Source organism: Python bivittatus, unplaced genomic scaffold (assembly GCF_059951505.1).
Source record: "Python bivittatus isolate LINGU-HERP-01145 unplaced genomic scaffold, Pbiv_v1 ctg000650_np1212, whole genome shotgun sequence".
Classification (NCBI taxonomy): domain Eukaryota; kingdom Metazoa; phylum Chordata; class Lepidosauria; order Squamata; family Pythonidae; genus Python; species Python bivittatus.
Genome location: NW_028277093.1, coordinates 1,434,653 through 1,451,187, shown reverse-complemented (window position 1 = coordinate 1,451,187; position 16,535 = coordinate 1,434,653). Strand labels below are relative to the sequence as shown.

The 16,535-nt window shown below is 46.1% G+C and overlaps 1 protein-coding gene across 2 annotated transcripts; it reads left to right on the top strand.

Annotated features, from left to right (window-relative positions):
• Positions 1-3: 3 nt before the first annotated feature.
• On the top strand, positions 4-15,480 carry LOC103067496 (putative zinc finger protein 75C). 2 transcript variants are annotated; one of them, XM_088151255.1, is made up of 7 exons: positions 4-251; positions 8,170-8,728; positions 9,003-9,120; positions 9,293-9,345; positions 10,606-10,732; positions 12,055-12,254; positions 12,744-13,091. In XM_088151255.1, the coding sequence occupies exons 1-7, from the start codon at positions 4-6 to the stop codon at positions 12,954-12,956; spliced, it is 1,518 nt and encodes a 505-aa protein (XP_088007381.1). In that variant the 3' UTR covers positions 12,957-13,091. The 2 variants fall into 2 exon arrangements, with proteins under 2 accessions (XP_088007381.1, XP_088007380.1); XM_088151254.1 differs by lacking the exon at positions 12,055-12,254 and having other exon boundaries at positions 12,744-15,480.
• Positions 15,481-16,535: the final 1,055 nt, after the last annotated feature.

Here is a 16,535-nt window from a genome sequence, read left to right as displayed (position 1 = left end):
CGCATGGAAGCGGCCCCTCCTCCCGTGGCGGGCGCGCGCGCACGTGCGCGCGCCACGCGGCTCAGCAAACGGGGGCGCCGCCCGGTCTCCGTGAGGGCTCCCGGGCAGCGGCGTCCCGCTCCTTGGGCACGCGCTCGGGAGGCCCCCTGGTGGCGTTTCCTCGGGAGGGCAAGGATGATGGGCTCGGGAGTAGGAGGGAGGGGACTTTCCACTCCCGGGCCCTCTCCTGCCCAGCCGGGGGCTGCAAAAAGGTTTGGAGGCCGGGGAGGGACGCGGAGGAGCGGCTCTGGGGAAGGGGAGGCGCCCCGGCGGGCGAGGGGCGCGGTGGAGGTCGCGAACCTGGAGAAAGAAGAGCGTGACTTGGAAAAAAGCAGAAACAGAGCAAGATGGCTCATTTGCAGGGCCGCACGGAGGAATTTGCAGAGCACCTGCAGTATAAAATCGCTCGGATTCATTCCAAGTTGGACTCTGAGGGTGGCGCAGGGTCTGGGGAGATACCAGGGGATCATTCTTGCCTAGTTAGCTGGGAACGGTTTGATCCTGTGGTTCCTGAGGAAGTGGACAGGATCCTCTGGACTGTGAGGGCCACCACTTGTCATCTGGACCCATGCCCCTCCTGGCTGGTGAAAGCAGCTCGGGAGCTGACGTGTGGTTGGATCCAGGCGATGGTTAATACATCCCTGCAGGAGGGAGTGTTTCCAGCGCCCTTTAAAGAGGCGTTGGTGCACCCCCTCCTCAGGAAGCCCTCCCTGGATCCTACTGTACTGGACAACTTTCATCCAGTCTCCCACCTCTCCTTCTTGGGGAAGGTGGTTGAGAAAGTGGTGGCTTCGCAGCTCCAAAGGGTCCTGGAGGAAACGGATTATCTGGACCCTTATCAGTCAGGTTTCAGGCCCGGCTATGGAACGGAAACGGCATTGGTCGCACTTATGGATGATCTCTGACGGGAGCAGGATGGTAGAAGTGCGACCATCCTTGCTCTCCTTGATCTCTCAGCGGCGTTCGATACCGTCGACCACGGTATCCTATTGGGACAGCTCAGGGATATGGGGGCGGGCGGCACAGCTTTGTGCTGGTTCACCTCCTTTCTTCGGGGCCGATCCCAATCGGTGGTGATAGGGAGCGAGAGGTCCCATCCTCGGCCCCTCCTCTGTGGGGTGCTGCAGGGCTCGGTTCTCTCTCCGCTCCTTTTCAACATCTATATGAAACCACTGGGTGAGATCATCCGTCATCATGGGATGACGTATCATCAGTATGCTGGTGATACTCAGCTATATATCTCCATCCCTGGTGAGGTAAGTGATGCCGTGACCGCCCTCTCGCGGTGCCTGGAGGCTGTGAGGGTCTGGATGGGGAACAACAGGCTCCAGCTGAACCCTGGCAAGACGGAGTGGCTGTGGGTCAATGGCTCCTCTGTATCCGGGACGTTGTCATCATTGGTCTTGGATGGGGTGACACTCCCCCAGACAGACCCAGTGCGTAATTTGGGGGTCCTCCTGGACTCATGGCTCCTGCTCAAAGAGCATGTGGCAGCCGTGGCCAGGAGGGCTTTTGCACACCTTCGGGTTGTGCACCAGTTACGCCCTTTCCTGGATCGGGATGCCCTTCGAACAGTCACTCATGCCCTTGTGATCTCCCAGATAGACTACTGCAATGCACTCTACATGGGGCTACCCTTGAAGAGTATTCAGAAGCTTCAGCTGGTCCAGAATGCGGCTGCACAAGCAATTTTTGGGGCCCGAAGAAGGACCCATATAACACCTTTGCTCCGTGAGCTGCATTGGGTGCCGGTTTGCTTCCGGGTCCAATTCAAGGTGTTGGTTATCACCTTTAAAGCCCTACATGGCATGGGGCCAGGTTACCTGAAGGACCGCCTTGCCCCCACGATTTCAACCCGTCCCACCCGATCTCACAGAGAGGGCATGCTCCGGACCCCCGCGGTAAAAGAACTTCGATTAGCAGGGTCCAGAAGGCGGGTCTTCTCTGCTGTAGCCCCCATCCTTTGGAACATCTTGCCCCTGGAGGTGAGACAGGCCCCCTCATTCCAGGCCTTTCGGAGAGATTTGAAGACCATCTGGCCTGGGGCGGGGAGGGAGTATGTCAGAAATGGGGTTCACTAGCCCCTTAGCGGCCTGGTGTGGCCTCTATTGGCCTCTTGGATTTTTTAGCCTTTTTAGCTCTGTAAGTGTGGTTCTTTTATAACTTTTAATCATGTAAACCGCCCAGAGTCCCCCATTGTGGGGAGATGGGCGAAGACAAGTCTATTAAATAAATAAATAAATAAGTAAGTAAGTAAGTAAGTAAGTGAAGCGCCAGAGCACGGATCCCTGGGGGAGGTTGGCTGGGGCGGCCCAGGAATGAGATGGGCTGTCCAGAACCCACTGGAAATGCTGAATTTCAATTTAAGGTTCTTAGCCTGGGCCTGAAGAAGGCAGAGTAAAGCCTCTCCTTTTGCAGACAAAGGGGCTCTTCTCAGGGCTTGGATCCCGCCACTTGCTCGGAAGTGAAGAGGAAGCCCTTTCCTTGAGGAGCTGCCCCAGGCAGTGCGTGATGGTGCCTGTGGCTGCGGGGTCAAGCCACAGGGCACCAGTGTTAAGACCCCGAACCAGAGAAATTGTTTTTGGAAAGGGAAAGAGCCATTGCATTGAAGCCTGTCCAAAGAAACACAGCTCTAAATCCTTTCCGTCTCAGAAATTTTATTTATCTATTTATGCATCTCATTTATGTAGCCGCCCATTGCTCACAAAGCGACTCACATTGCACGGGGTGGGGAACGGCTTTTGGGCGCATAGCTTTCGAGGAATTCCTGGCTCTGAGGCCAGCCATGTCCACAGCCCACAGGGCGCACTTGCACCTTCCTCCCAAGAGGAAGTGGTTTTCTCGCTCGGGGAGAACACAGAGTTGGGTTGGCTCAGGAGACTTCTCTCACAGGTGCAACCCGCGCGTTTCTTGCCTTCCAGGACTTGCCTCTGGAAGAATTTAAACCATTCGAATATTAGTAGATGTTTTCAGCCAAATCATTAGCAAGCTTAGAAGGAAGTAGATGCATAAGAAAAATTTCTGTCTTTCTCTGTGGGTAGGCTTCAAGCAGGAAGTTCGTCAGGGCAAATACAACCAGCTGAAGCTGAAACTGTTGCTTGACAATTAGGTACCTTTAGCAGGCACAGCGTAGCAACTCGGGTCTATTTTAACATTTTTTCTTTTAAAGGTAGTCTTCGCTTAACAGTGGTAAGTGGGACCAACAACCCCATCGCTAAGCAATGCTATTGTAAAGCAGCATCATATCAGATGACTGCAGGATGTTGAAACATAATTGCGAGCCAGTAGCCAAGCACCTGAGTTGCAATCACGCAACTGCAGGGACGTTGTGATGGCCACAACTACGAGGATCTGTCATAAGTCCTGCTTGTTCATCACTGTCATAACTTTGAACGGTCACTGAACAAATGGTCGTTCAACAAGGACTACCTATATATAATTAATTTGTACCCAATCGCATTAATAATCTTGCATTTCCTTGTTGCTTGATTATAAATGCACCCTGTTTCTGATGTGTTGTGGTCTTGCCCATGGAGTGGTGCTGAGTTGGCCGACATGTGCTTGTCCTAGTTTTGCAAAGCCATTAGAAAGTGGAGACTGAAGTGCTCTCTTGAGTAGACAAAACGAACCTCAGCTTGAGGAAGGGAGAGAAAACTTGTAAGTCTAGAAGTTCCCTCTTGCAGATTTTCTCCAACAGTTTCCAAACCCAGAGAAGATCAAAATAAATAAAGTGTGGTCATGTCCACACATATAATATACACAAGGACACTCTGTGCATGCCATGCTACTTGTATTCACTGCCCCAAAAGACGATTGGCTTGGAATTGGGCTGGCCACACGCCATGCACCTTTTCACATGACTCAATGGTGAGGGAGCGCCAACTTCCTTTCAAGTCTCCCCACGCCCCAGATGGCTCTGCAGCGGCCTCCCTACCCCTTGCTTTCCAGTTCCCACCTGTGTCTTCTTTCCCCAGGGTGGTGCGCACATTATCTGTGGGGTCCCAGGGAAACCTCACCCCTTTCTCCCCTCCCTTGCAAGATCCCCTGCCATGGCAGGCAGCATCCGCCAGGGGGCTCCCTGTGCCAATGCCAGAACTGGCAGCTGCTGAACTTCCAAAGGAACTGAGCATGCGCCTGGCCGTTCTGCCAGGAGAGGCTGGTATCTGGAGAACGTAAACGGAGTATTTGGGTTTTTTTAGGGTGACAGGAAGTGAGTGCATCAGCCAGTGTCTTCCCCATTGGATCCAATGCCCACCCTCATTTTTAACCCTGAACTTAGCATAGCAAAGAAGCTGCAGAAAATGCTTGCGGGGACGGGAGGCTGGGAGTGGTGACGTCCAGGAGAAACACGACCTGCTTGGTGGCGGGAAAGGTATTCCTTCCTGATGGCAAGTCCTGTGGGGGGAGGGGGGAAGAGCCCGGGGGTGCCGCCTTCCAAGCTTCCCCCACTTTGTGCAATTCCTCCGGCATTTTTGCACCATCTTCTGGGCGGGAGAAGCCCAGAGCAGAGTCACAGTGGCTGTGCAAAAGAAAAAACAACAACCCTAAATCGGGAGGAAAGGGGCCAATTTGGGAGGAGGGCATAGGAGGACCTGTTTCAGCAATCGAGAACAAGAGGGAAGGAAAAAAACATCAGTGGCCCTAAAAAAAGGCCCTTTTTTTCCAAAGAACGGGTACTTGGCAAAGTCCCCCCTTTTATCCTTTTTGTTTTCTGCAAAAGCCATTTCTCTACACAAAAGAGAACATAGTGCTGGGCAGAAAATGAATACCTGACCCTTCCAAGAGAGCTCTCCAAGGAACCTGGTGCTTTGTTTGGGCCAGTGTCTCCCAGTTGCGGTTGTGTGTCAGTGTGAAGGCAGGAGCAGAGGAGGCTGGAAGGATGTGGGTTAGAATGGTCCCTAGAGATGGAAAAAGACAGCAGGGTGCTTTGGAGAGGCCACCGTTCTTCTAAGCTACTGGATATGTGTGCGTGTGCACACGTACGCACAATTGTGAGCGATGCTCTTTTCAGCCACTGTTCAGGAGCCATCAGGAAGAGAAGGGAACAGCCTGGAGGCTGCCTTCCTTGCTGGCCCCCCCAATGGAGACACCTCCGTCCAGGTCAGATGCTAGGAACGAGGCTTCAGATGGTTCCCAGGAGCTTCCCCCTGTCCTCATTGCACCCTGAGAGGCCTCCTAGGAAGGTCCTTTGGGCCTCCTGGTTGAGCAGAAAAAGGGCAAAAAGATTGGGGGGCAGAGAGGCTGTTTTAGAGAAAGCCCCCTGACTCCTATCATAAAAGCACAAATAAAATAGAATAAACAACACCACAGTAATATATGGCTCTTAGCGCAATGGTGACCATTCGGCCCCAAATGCGCTGCAGAAGAGCTCAGTTTTAAGTCTCTTCCAGAAGGCGAACTTTAGCCTAACTTCCCAAGGAGACTCTTCCATAGAGACAAGAACAAAAAAATTTGCCTGCAAGATCCTGCTTCTCTGACAATTTGCAGGTGTTCAGGGGTGATCCTGTAAATATTTTCTCTCCATTCCGGAGTGCATTGGGTGGCTAATAAATTCAAAATCATCATCATTGTCGTCATCATCATCTTGGTTCCAAGCCATACACAACTGGGTAGGTTCAAACCATCATTCTGAATTGCACCCAGAAACTTACTGGTGACTGTATAACATATGTTGTATAATGAGAGCAACTATAAGGTGTCATTATAGTTAGGGACAGACAGTCCTGGAGAAAATCTATCTATGTGGTTGCTAAGAGTTGACACCAACTAATGAGTCTACGAGCTGCTGCATTTTGCATCAATTACAGTTTCCAAGAGGTTTTCAGCATGGAGTATATGCTAGCCATCCACATAGCTGATGAGAAGCGCGAGAGCCACCATGGCCAGGAGCTCCATGGTCTTTTATTTACAAGAGAGGAAGTCTGAGGTGTTTTCTCAAATTACATTTCTGCTTTGAACTCGGATTTCTCTTATCTGGCCGTTGTCTTGGGTGTAGCTCTTCCTCCTGTTCCTCAAGGTTATTCTCTCGGCCCGTTACAAGTAGAGATGCAACTGATATACCAGGTGGACCTAGGCAAAGCCTCCTCCCCCACACTTCCCCAGCTTCATCCTTCAGCCGCCCATCCAGCAGCAGCTGTGAGGACCTCCAAGTCCCCGATGTGACCTTTCAGGATGAGCACCAGCCCATTCGGATTTGCCCCTGGAGCAGACAGAGACCCTTTTGGTACTGCAATTCCGGAACAGCCACTCCTCTGTCCCTGGCTCCGTTGTTTGACTCTACTTTTCTCCCACTCCTATCATCCTCTCCCTCTTGGAACGTGCACCTGTTCTCCCATTCCTTGTAAGGTGCCCTGGCATTGTACAGGGAACCCACCAGAGGGCGCCCTCTGCAAAGACAGCAGGACTGGCAGCCTCCCAGCTTCGGGAGGGAACTGGGCATGTTCGTGATCATTTTGTCAGCAGAGTTGTGTGTGTTGTACAGGGGATTTTTCCAAAGCTGGGAGGAAGCGAGTGACATCACGGACAGTCTGGCCTCTCTCGGACTCAGCACTCCCTCGCTCTGTCCAGAAGGCAGAAAGCCTACAGGAAAGTCTTGCAGGAATGGAGATCCAGATGGGACTCTGTTCAGTGAGTGGGGAGCTTTTCTCTGGGGAAGGGAACACAGGGGTCTCGTGGGGCAGGAGGGGAGGGAAGCATGCAACACCCTCATCTAGGTGCAGGCTTCTCAGTCCTGGGGGGGAGTCCCTGGCCCCATGTTCCCCTGCCACTTCTCTCCATGCACATGCAGGCAAGGGGAAAGGGAAGCGCAGATCAGCCACATTTCCCCCAGGAAAATGCCCAGGATCCCCAGGAAGGCGGAGGGGATCTTGGGGAGCCTTTCACCCCCATTTCCTGCAAAAAGCCTCTGAGTGGGGGGAGAAGGAAATGTTTCCCCAGCAAAACTCAAGCAGGAAATAAATGCTTTTGCCAGAAAAAAGACGCTAATGTACTTGCTGGCTGCATTCTCACAGAGTGCCAGATGAGGCTAAAATGGGGCTGGGTCACCGCAGTTTTATGGGTTATTAGAACCCAAAGTATATTTTAGAAGAGTCTGTGAACCAGAGCATGGTGTTAAGCCACACTGTGGTTTCTGTGTTTGGGGTTTGCATTTTATGTGAGCACCAAGATTGTGGTTTCTTAACCCTTGTTTTGGATTAAGCATGTTTTGAGAGTGTGAACATGGGTCTGCGCCATCCATGTCCTGGGAAAAGCCTCTGAGTTGGGAGAGAGGGGAGATTTCTGCACTGCAAAACTCCAGAAGAAACATAAGAAACGTTTTGCAGGAAGAGAGACCCAAATGTGACTTTGCAGCTGCCTTTGCACCGTATGAAGGATCTGGCTAAAAGGGGGTTGGGTTGTTCAAGGTTCAGTGTGTTTATATACTGCTGCATTCAACAAAAGTGTCATTTTATGGGAACTCAGTATCTTAGGAGATTGTGTGAAGCAGGACATATCAAGAAACCATTGTCTTGCTTATTTGCTTATTCAACACATTTTGTGCCAGCTCAGCCACTGTTATGAATTGAAACGTGTTAATCCAAGTTTTGGGTTTCACTGTGTTTTGTGAACCTTGCCTGCATTTGAGAGTCTGAATGCAGTCCCTCAAAAAGCAAGTTTTGAGGTGGTGTGGGCTGTGAAGAAAAAGAAATCAAATATCCTCCTTGAATCAGTCCTCCTAAACATCCTGAAACAACATTTCCCCAAGAGTCATATGGGTCCCACCATGATCTCATTCATGTGAGCCCTTAAAAATTGGATTTTCCTCCAGCCTTGGACCACAGTAGGTGACAGATGCTCAGTGTGATGTTTGGTTCAGTAGACTTTCTTTTTTTAGACTATGTGTATTATTGTTTTTATTGTTTTACTTCATAAGCTGTGCAGAGTCATGTTAGATTGGGTTGGCTTATAAAACTTATAAATCCTATTCTTCAGTTTTCTGGAAGCTTGTCTTGGAGGTCCCTGGCTGCATCATCTGTAACCCTCAAACATGTGCTGGCTCAGAAAAATCTCTTTTATTCTGGCATTGGGGGCAGGGGTTAATAAAACCACCCCCTCAAGGCTTATGTAATTTTAGATTTTTTTCCACCTCAGATCTATAAACTGGAAGCATCTTGAGTCTCTTGGTCTGAAGTTAAAACAAGCTCATCAGCAGAGGAAGCTGACTGCCTCACCCATGGCCTCTCCTTGCAGGTCAGGTCCAATGGAGGCAAAAACAGATGCAGATCTATTGGCTCCTCTTGGAGTTGCGTTGGAGAATGGAGAGACACAATATCCAGCAGGCCAGGAAGCTGGAAACGGGAGCTGGACAAAGATCCGGGCAAGAACCAGACAGAAGACGCTGGAGGAGGAAACCATCCATTCAGAGATCCAGTGCTGGAGCTTTAGGAATGCCCACTACCAGGAGGCCAAGGGCCCCCGGGAGATTTGTAGCCACCTCCACCAGCTTTGCCTTCAATGGCTGCAGCCAGAAAGACACACAAAGGCCCAGATGTTGGACCTTGTGATCCTGGAGCAGTTGCTGACCATTCTGCCACCAGAGATGGGGAGCTGGGTCCGGGAGTGTGGAGCAGAGACCAGCTCCCAGGCAGTGGCCCTAGCTGAAGGCTTCCTCCTGAGCCAGGTGGAGGAGAAGAAGCAGGAAGAGCTGCAGGTATGAAAACCATCTTGGAAGCTTAAAAGGGATTTTAAAATAATAAACACATTTAATTTCTCAAATGTCCTCCTACCACTCTCTCATCCTTACACACTCTTTGGGCAAATCATTCTGTTGCTCCTTCCGCAGGTCATGTTTGGGCAATTATACCATTATTACTTTCCATCCCCACTGATGGATGTGAGGATGTAAAATTGTGGGCAGAGTGACAATCCACTTCTCATGCATTACTCCCATGTTTCTCCTTGTTTTACTCCCCTTGCTCTATCAGATCCAGAGACTCTCTGTTACTGAACATATCAAGGGTACCTGGGATCCATCAAAACCCTCACAAGATCTGCTTTTCAGGGGGATCTCCCATGAAGATCTAACTGAGGACACTTCATCAGGTAATGGAAGGCCTTTCCAAGCATTTTGAAGTTGCTCAGAGAGATTCCAGCTGTCTTATTCTGTGGTTCCTCTTAAGTATGGTATCTCGCAATATTTTATTAGTTATGCTTAAGTCTTCTGCCACTTTTCTCTCCCTCACAGAGAATAAGACAATGTCATTCTTATTTGTAGGATTGTTTCCTCTTTGTGGTGGATCTGAAAGAGCAGCTGAATCTCCAGCTCAGGTAGGAGGAGAAACATCAGAGAAGATGCAGGGGGCCATTTGAAGTTCTCCATTCTCTCCTAGGGCCATTGTATTATATTACTATTCTTAAGTAACATGGAATAGGGAGATTATAGTTCAGATCACTGACCAGGTGCATTCAGGTTAGCTCACTTCTCAAGACTATTATAGGGATAAAATAGAATAAAATATCGACAGTGAGAGATCTGTTTTTCCCCCAGAAGTTCAGCACGTTATTTTCTTGTGTAGAAGGTAGTTTATAATTAATGTAAACCAATCTTTCAGGAGACAATTATAGAATTAACAAACACATAAGGAAAGTAGGAGCTGTTCTTCTCTTTATTCACTTCAAAAATATTAATCTTGTCTTTCCAGATGGTTTGCATTGTGCAAAACAGCTCAGCATCAGCTGAAAAAGCATCATTTAAAACCAGTGAAATGGGGAAAGGGACATATACAAGTTTGAAAATGATACAGAATAGAGTTTGGCATATTAAAGACTACAATGGAAGGTTATATGGCAAACAGAATTAAAACATTTTGTTAGGCTATGAAAACAATAATAAAAGTAGCCAGATGATGAAGTCTTGAAATGAAAACTTTCCCCAAGACCTTGTAATGAAGCCTTGTAGGACATGCAAACTAATTTACAAAAACCTGATTTATGCTTGGATTTGGCTATGAACCACATAGCATTGCAGAGTAAGTTTAATTTCCTCCCCAGCTTCACTACTTTAACCCTCATCCAACTAATGACTTAGACCATGAGCAGCTTCCAATAAGAAGCCAACATTGGATTGCATATTATCTGCACTTTGATGGCATCCACACGAATTCTGAGACAACCTTCCTAGCATTTTTGTGAAGGCGTTGAGGGGATCCTTCAGTTAGGTGCCCTAAGCCATTGGCTAAACTTTCACCCAGAAGTCCACTGGCATTTTCTTCTGAAACTATCCAGAAGGATTGTAGCCAATGAGAAGTGGTGTGTCCAAGGCTTATCTGCTAACTGATCCAGTAATATACTGTGGTTTCTTTCACTAAATGGCATTGAAAGTCACACAGAATCGGTGAGGCTGATAAAACGTGTCCCAAATGGGCCATCAGCCAAAGGCTGTTAGCTCTGCCCATTTTCTCATTCCAATAGAAAATGCTGTTGGCTCCATTGCCAGTGTTTGTTTTTGGGGTTTGTAAGTAAAGGGAGAAAACTTGCAAGACCTTCCTTGACTTCTCTATTAATAGGGATTTTTCTTTTCTTTTTCAGGGCCTTGTTTCCTTTGAGGAGGTGGCTGTATATTTTTCTAAAGAGGAGTGGTCTCAGTTGGACCCCCATCAAAAAGCCCTGCATAGAGAAGTGATGCTGGAGAATTCTAGGAATGTGGCCTTCATTGGTAAGAGAAGACATGTAATAAGCTATTTCTGATTTTAAAATTCCCCAAGTGGACCTTATTTCCTGGTGGGAGAAGGCGATGATCTGGTTTTCTCATGCTCCAAAGAAGAAAAGAAATTAGTAGTTAGTCATGTGACTATTAAGAGGTTCTCCTTAATGTTTCTCTTCAGTTTCTACATAAAATCACCAAGGCCAGAAGGTTTCAGATTGATCCTTTACTTTAGATGAAGATGATGCTAGTTTCCACCATGTCGAACTCTCCTTCTCTTGTGACTGCTTGCCCTGCCTGCTTGCCCTGTGAGTCACAGATGTTTCCTCAGGCAGGGTATTTGCTTCACAGATCTCCTTCATCTTCGTAGACACTTTTCTTTTATCATCCTGAGCCTCAGATTTCATTCAGAAAAACATTGCAATCTTTCTCTTGTACAAACACGTATTTAATTAATAGATAAACTACTGTAGGATTTATTTCTCTGCAACAATGTGGTTGTGTGTGAGAGGAGAATGAATAGGAAATGGTAGGTAGGATCCATAGGAAAAAGTGGGTCACACACTAGATTTAACTGGGTCTACTTTCTGTAGCAGTTGGACCTCTTGGCACCTGTAGAATTAATTAATTTTCCCATGATACTTGCATAGAATCCTAGGATTGGAAGGGACCTTGGAGATCTTCTAATCCAACCCTCTGCCCAGGGTTTGTTTATTTATTTGGGGCCTTCGAGTCAGCTGTTTGACTCCTGGAGATTGCCTGGAGTAGTCCCTGCAGTTTTTTTGGCAAGGTTTTTTGGAAGTGATTTGTCATGGCCTGCCTAGGGCTGAAAGAGAGTGACTGGCCCAAGGTCACCCAGCTGACTTCATGCCTAAGGCAGGATTAGAACTCATGGTCTCCCCATTTCTAGCCTGGTGCCTTAACCACTATACCAAACTGGCTCTCTGTGCCCAGGGTAGGAAACCTCAGATAATCACAGACAAACGGCTGTCTACCCGTTCCTTGAAAACCTCCAGTGATGGAGCCCCCGTGACTCCAGGAGACAAGCTGTTTCACTATTTAATAGTAATCCCAGCCAGGAAATGCCTCCTTATTTCAGATGTGGATCTCTCTCTGTAAAGCTTCCACCTGTTGGTTCTCGTCTTTCCCTCAGGGACTACGGAGAATAAATCCACACCCTCTTCCCTGTGACAGCCCTTCAAGTATTGGACAGCTGTTATCAGGTCTCCCTTTATCTTTCTCTTCCTGAGGCTAAACATATCCAGTTTGTTTAACTGTTCTTTGTAGGACAGCCTCCAAGCTCCCCTCCATCTTTGTTGCTCTTCTCTTTTCAGTTCCTCATATCTGGAGCTCCATATTTGGGGCTCTGATCCTCATCTCAAAAACATGCCACTCAGGGAAACAGTTGCTGACTATGACAGGCCTACCAAAACTTTATTTCATACACAGCATAGAAGGAAAGCTTATTATGACCTGGAGCCAGCAGAGGATAGATCACAGCCCTTACATCACAGAAGCTGGAGTGGGAAAAAATGTAAGGACCATTTTTTTCACTTCTTCACTCCTTTTAAGGAAAGAAACCTTTCTGGCCTTGGGTACTGGGGCCATGGAACAGGAGATAGATGACCAGAGTGTTTCCAGTATTTCTCACTAGCTTCAATCTGATCTTTGCTTAGATGTGACAGCAGTACATGAAGAGAATGTATTTATACAGAGAACAATTATAACAGCATGGAAGGGGTGCTTTATTTAAGATTTTTGCAAGGTTTCTGTGGTCATAAAATATCAGTTTGCATACCATCCATGCAGTTTTATACACACAGACTTCTAATAACTGGATCAGAACTACAAAATGAGTAAACAAAGAGGTGTTTTAAAATGTTGGTTTTAAAAGAACAGCTTTTAAAAATACTGGAGTCTTTGCAGAATTTCAATGGGAAATGCACAGTCACTTCCTGTACTTGGATCTGTATTTCCTTTCCCAAGTCTTGCCACAATTTTCATTCTCTCTTCTTCACTCAAGGAGCTAATGAGCAAGAAAAGGACGAGGAGCCATTCCAAAGGATCAATCAGAAGGAGAGAAAAGAGATACTTCCAAATCAAGTGGAACCAAAAAGAGATGAGAGAAACCAGTCAAAAAATGGGAGGAGGAAAAGTTTTACTTTCCAGTGTGCTCAGATTCAAGACTTGGTTGGCCATGAAGATCGCAAAGAAAAAAGAATGGAAAAGTACATAATGTCAAGTGGAAGAATATTTGAAGATACATTAGATTTAAATGAAGACTGCAGAATTCACACAAAAGAACACCAGTATGAATATGTGGGGTGTGGAAAAAGCTTCGTGTGGAGCTCTTTCCTTACTCCCCATCAAAGGATCCATACGGGGGAGAAACCCTATAAATGTATGAAGTGTGGAAAAAACTTCCGTCAGATCAGTTCACTCATCTCACATAAAAGCATCCACACAGGGGAGAAACCATACAAATGCATGGAATGTGGAAAGTGTTTCCGTGAAAATAGGTCCCTTACTTCCCATAAAAGGGTCCACACTGGAGAGAAACCATATAAATGTAAGGAGTGTGGGAAGAACTTTAGTCAGAGCAGTTCCCTTACCTTCCATAAAAGAGTACACACAGGGGAAAAACCTTATAAATGTTTGGAGTGTGGAAAGAGTTTCAGCCAGAGCAGTTCCCTTACTTCTCATAAAAGAATCCACACAGGAGAGAAACCATATAAATGCATGGAATGTGGAAAAAGCTTTAGTTTGAATAGTACCCTTACTTCCCATAAAAGGATCCACACAGGAGACAAACCCTATAAATGCATGGAATGTGGAAAAAGCTTCACTGATTCCACTTCCCTTATCTCCCATAAAAGAATCCACGCTGGGGAGAAAGCTTACAAATGCATGGAGTGTGGAAAAAGCTTTATTCAAATCGGTAAACTTAATTCCCATAAAAGGATGCATACAAGGGAGAACCCATATAAATGCATAGAGTGCGGAAAGAGCTTCAGAATGAGCTATTCCCTTATTTTACATAAAAGAGTCCACACTGGGGAAAAACCTTATAAATGTATGGAGTGTGGAAAAAGCTTTAGTCAAAGTAGCAACCTTAATTCCCATAAAAGGATCCATTCAAGGGAAAATTCCCATAAAATGATCCACACAGAAGAGAAGCCATATCAGTGCAGATACTGTGGCAAGCTGTTCCCCAAAAGCAGTTCCCTTGCTTCCCATAAAAAGGTCCACACGAGGGAGAAGTCATATCAATGCATGGAGTGTGGAAAGAGCTTCAGTAGAAGTGACAATCTTTCTTACCATAAGAGAATCCACTCAAAGGAGAAACCCTATCAATGCCTGGAGTGTGGAAAGACCTTCAGTTTGAACAGCTACCTGTCTTTACATAAAAGAATCCATACAGGAGAGAAACCATACCAATGCACAGAGTGTGGAAAGAGTTTTAGTAGAAGCAGTGACCTCATTTCCCATAAAAGAATCCATATAGTAGAGAAACCATATAAATGCACAGAGTGTGGAAAGAGCTTCAGCTGGAGCAGTAACCTGACATCACATAAGCGGATCCACACAGGGGAGAAGCCGTATAAATGTCTGGAGTGTGGAAAGAGCTTCAATAAAAGTGGCAATCTTTCTTCTCATAGAAAGATCCACTCAAAGGAAAAACCCTATCAATGCCTGGAATGTGGAAAGAGCTTCAGTCTGAATAGTTACCTGACTTCCCATAAAAGGATCCACACGGGGGAGAAACCATATCACTGCATGGAGTGTGGAAAGAGCTTCAGCCGAAGGAGTTCCTTTACTACTCATATAAGTATCCATATGAGGGAGAAGCCAAATAAATTCATTGAGTTTGAAAAAAACTTCACTCAAAGCAGTTATTTTACTGAACATAAGTGATACAAATCACACCAGTGCAACATTGCGCAGGCTGAGAGCCACAATTGTGCACTATGGCCACATTAAAAAAAGTAGGCGAGGATAAAATCCAGACTTGAACTTACTTCTTTTAAATTCAGTAAAAATCATGAAATAATTGTAGTATTTTTATTCCCCAAACCTTGTATTTCATGACTTCCTTCTGTCACATTAAAAACCAGAATTGCACTGCAACATTTGGAGAGACTTTCAAAACTAGCAGTAGGGACTTGGATCCCATATAACAGTATGAAAAGTTGAGATGTTTTCATCTGAAAGTATTGTTCATTCACACTTAGATCCATAGAAAGAAGCAATTATTGTACTGATTCAGGCAATGAAAGCATTCATAATTATCCAGGAGCACAGTTCTGACCCAAGCCATGGCTTTGCATTATAAAATCACCATGGAAAAATAGAAACAGAGTTGTGAAAAGGTGTGAGGGAAACTAAAACTGGAATGATGCTAGTGGAAGAGAGAAAAAGAGCTAAAGTGCAACTCTTGGGGTCTTATTTTGGTTTGGCCTTCTCCAAGACAAGATTCTGTGTTCCACTGGCAACTGTGAGAGTGGAAGATGGAAGACTGCAGGCTTCATGTAATTTTTCTGAAACTCAAGCTAAAAAGAGTTTAACTCTGCCTTAACCCCCAAACCTTTTTTATTCAGTTGGCACTTGCTCATGGGATCACATTTGCCCAGTCACTGTCACTCAGGACAATCTATCCCACAGGGTCATTCTTGGGAAACCAGAAATATGCATTGCCTCGAACTCCTGGAAACAGGAAATAAATCTAACTAATAAATACATCTTTGAATACTTTGCTTTATTTATGTCTAGTTATTACTGAGGTCCAAATGTTCATCCCTGACCATCGCCAAGATGACCCTAGTTTAGCTTTTATGCTGCTATTGTAAGAGGTATCCTGAGAGGGATTTTTGCACATGGGTGTAACCATGTGCCCAGATAATCAGAATTCCTGTTGGTTTCCTGCTCAAATTCTGTTAGTTCTGTGGGCTGGTTTTGTAGTTCTGCCTCAGGAAAATAATTTACACAAAGGCAGGGTTATTGAATTAACCCCATTGCCTGGGATCACGAAACACTGAGTTAGATTAGCTAACAGCATTTTAACCCAGTGTGTTGTATGAAGTGAGCTGAAATATTAAGAAGGTGAGATTGGCAAAAGCCTCTGAAAACAAAAGAGAATCAAGATGGCCATCCACATGTTACTGTTTTCATAGTAATTACTACATTCAGACTACAATGTGTTGTTGTGCCCAGGGAAGGAAGTATTGATTCTCCTCCTTTGGAGAAATTTGTCCCAAAAACCATGTTTGGAACACATCTACAGTTTTATTTGTTTTGATTTCAGCTCCTCTTAACCAGCCAAAAGGGCTGTGAAACAGTGTGAAAGCCCATTTAGAGAATGATGTGGTTTCCTTATAGACAAAAAAGGCCTAGACTGTGGGGTGCATTGGACACGTCACAATTTTGTTAGCCACTGGATACATGTACGTGCACACATGCACAGGTTTGTGAGAAAAGCTAGTTTTGTTCTTGGCACAGAAGCCAATGAAAAGAGAAAGGCTTGGCCTTGATGTTGACTTCCAAGTTGACCACAGCAAGTTGTCCATCCCGCATTCCTGGGAGTGGTGGTTAAATTGCTCAATAACCAAACTTTGGGCTTCTCACTGTCCTCATGACTTTAGGGATGGTGTGTGTATGTATGTATGTATGTATGTATGTATGTATGTATGTATGTATGTATTCAATTTGTATGGCCGTCCATCTCAAACAAGTGACTCTGGGCAGCAAACAATCATAAAATCAATTAAAAACCAAATTACAATCACAGTACTAAAAATTTAGTACATACAGCAGCCAA

Excerpts from the sequence above, each read along its gene's own strand:
- LOC103067496 (XM_088151254.1), top strand. The coding sequence starts at position 4 with ATGGAAGCGGCCCCTCCTCCCGTGGCGGGCGCGCGCGCACGTGCGCGC. Across the intron at positions 9,121-9,292 it reads AACTGAGGACACTTCATCAG|GATTGTTTCCTCTTTGTGGT; the intron begins GTAATGGAAGGC and ends TCTTATTTGTAG. Across the intron at positions 9,346-10,605 it reads CAGCTGAATCTCCAGCTCAG|GGCCTTGTTTCCTTTGAGGA; the intron begins GTAGGAGGAGAA and ends TTTCTTTTTCAG.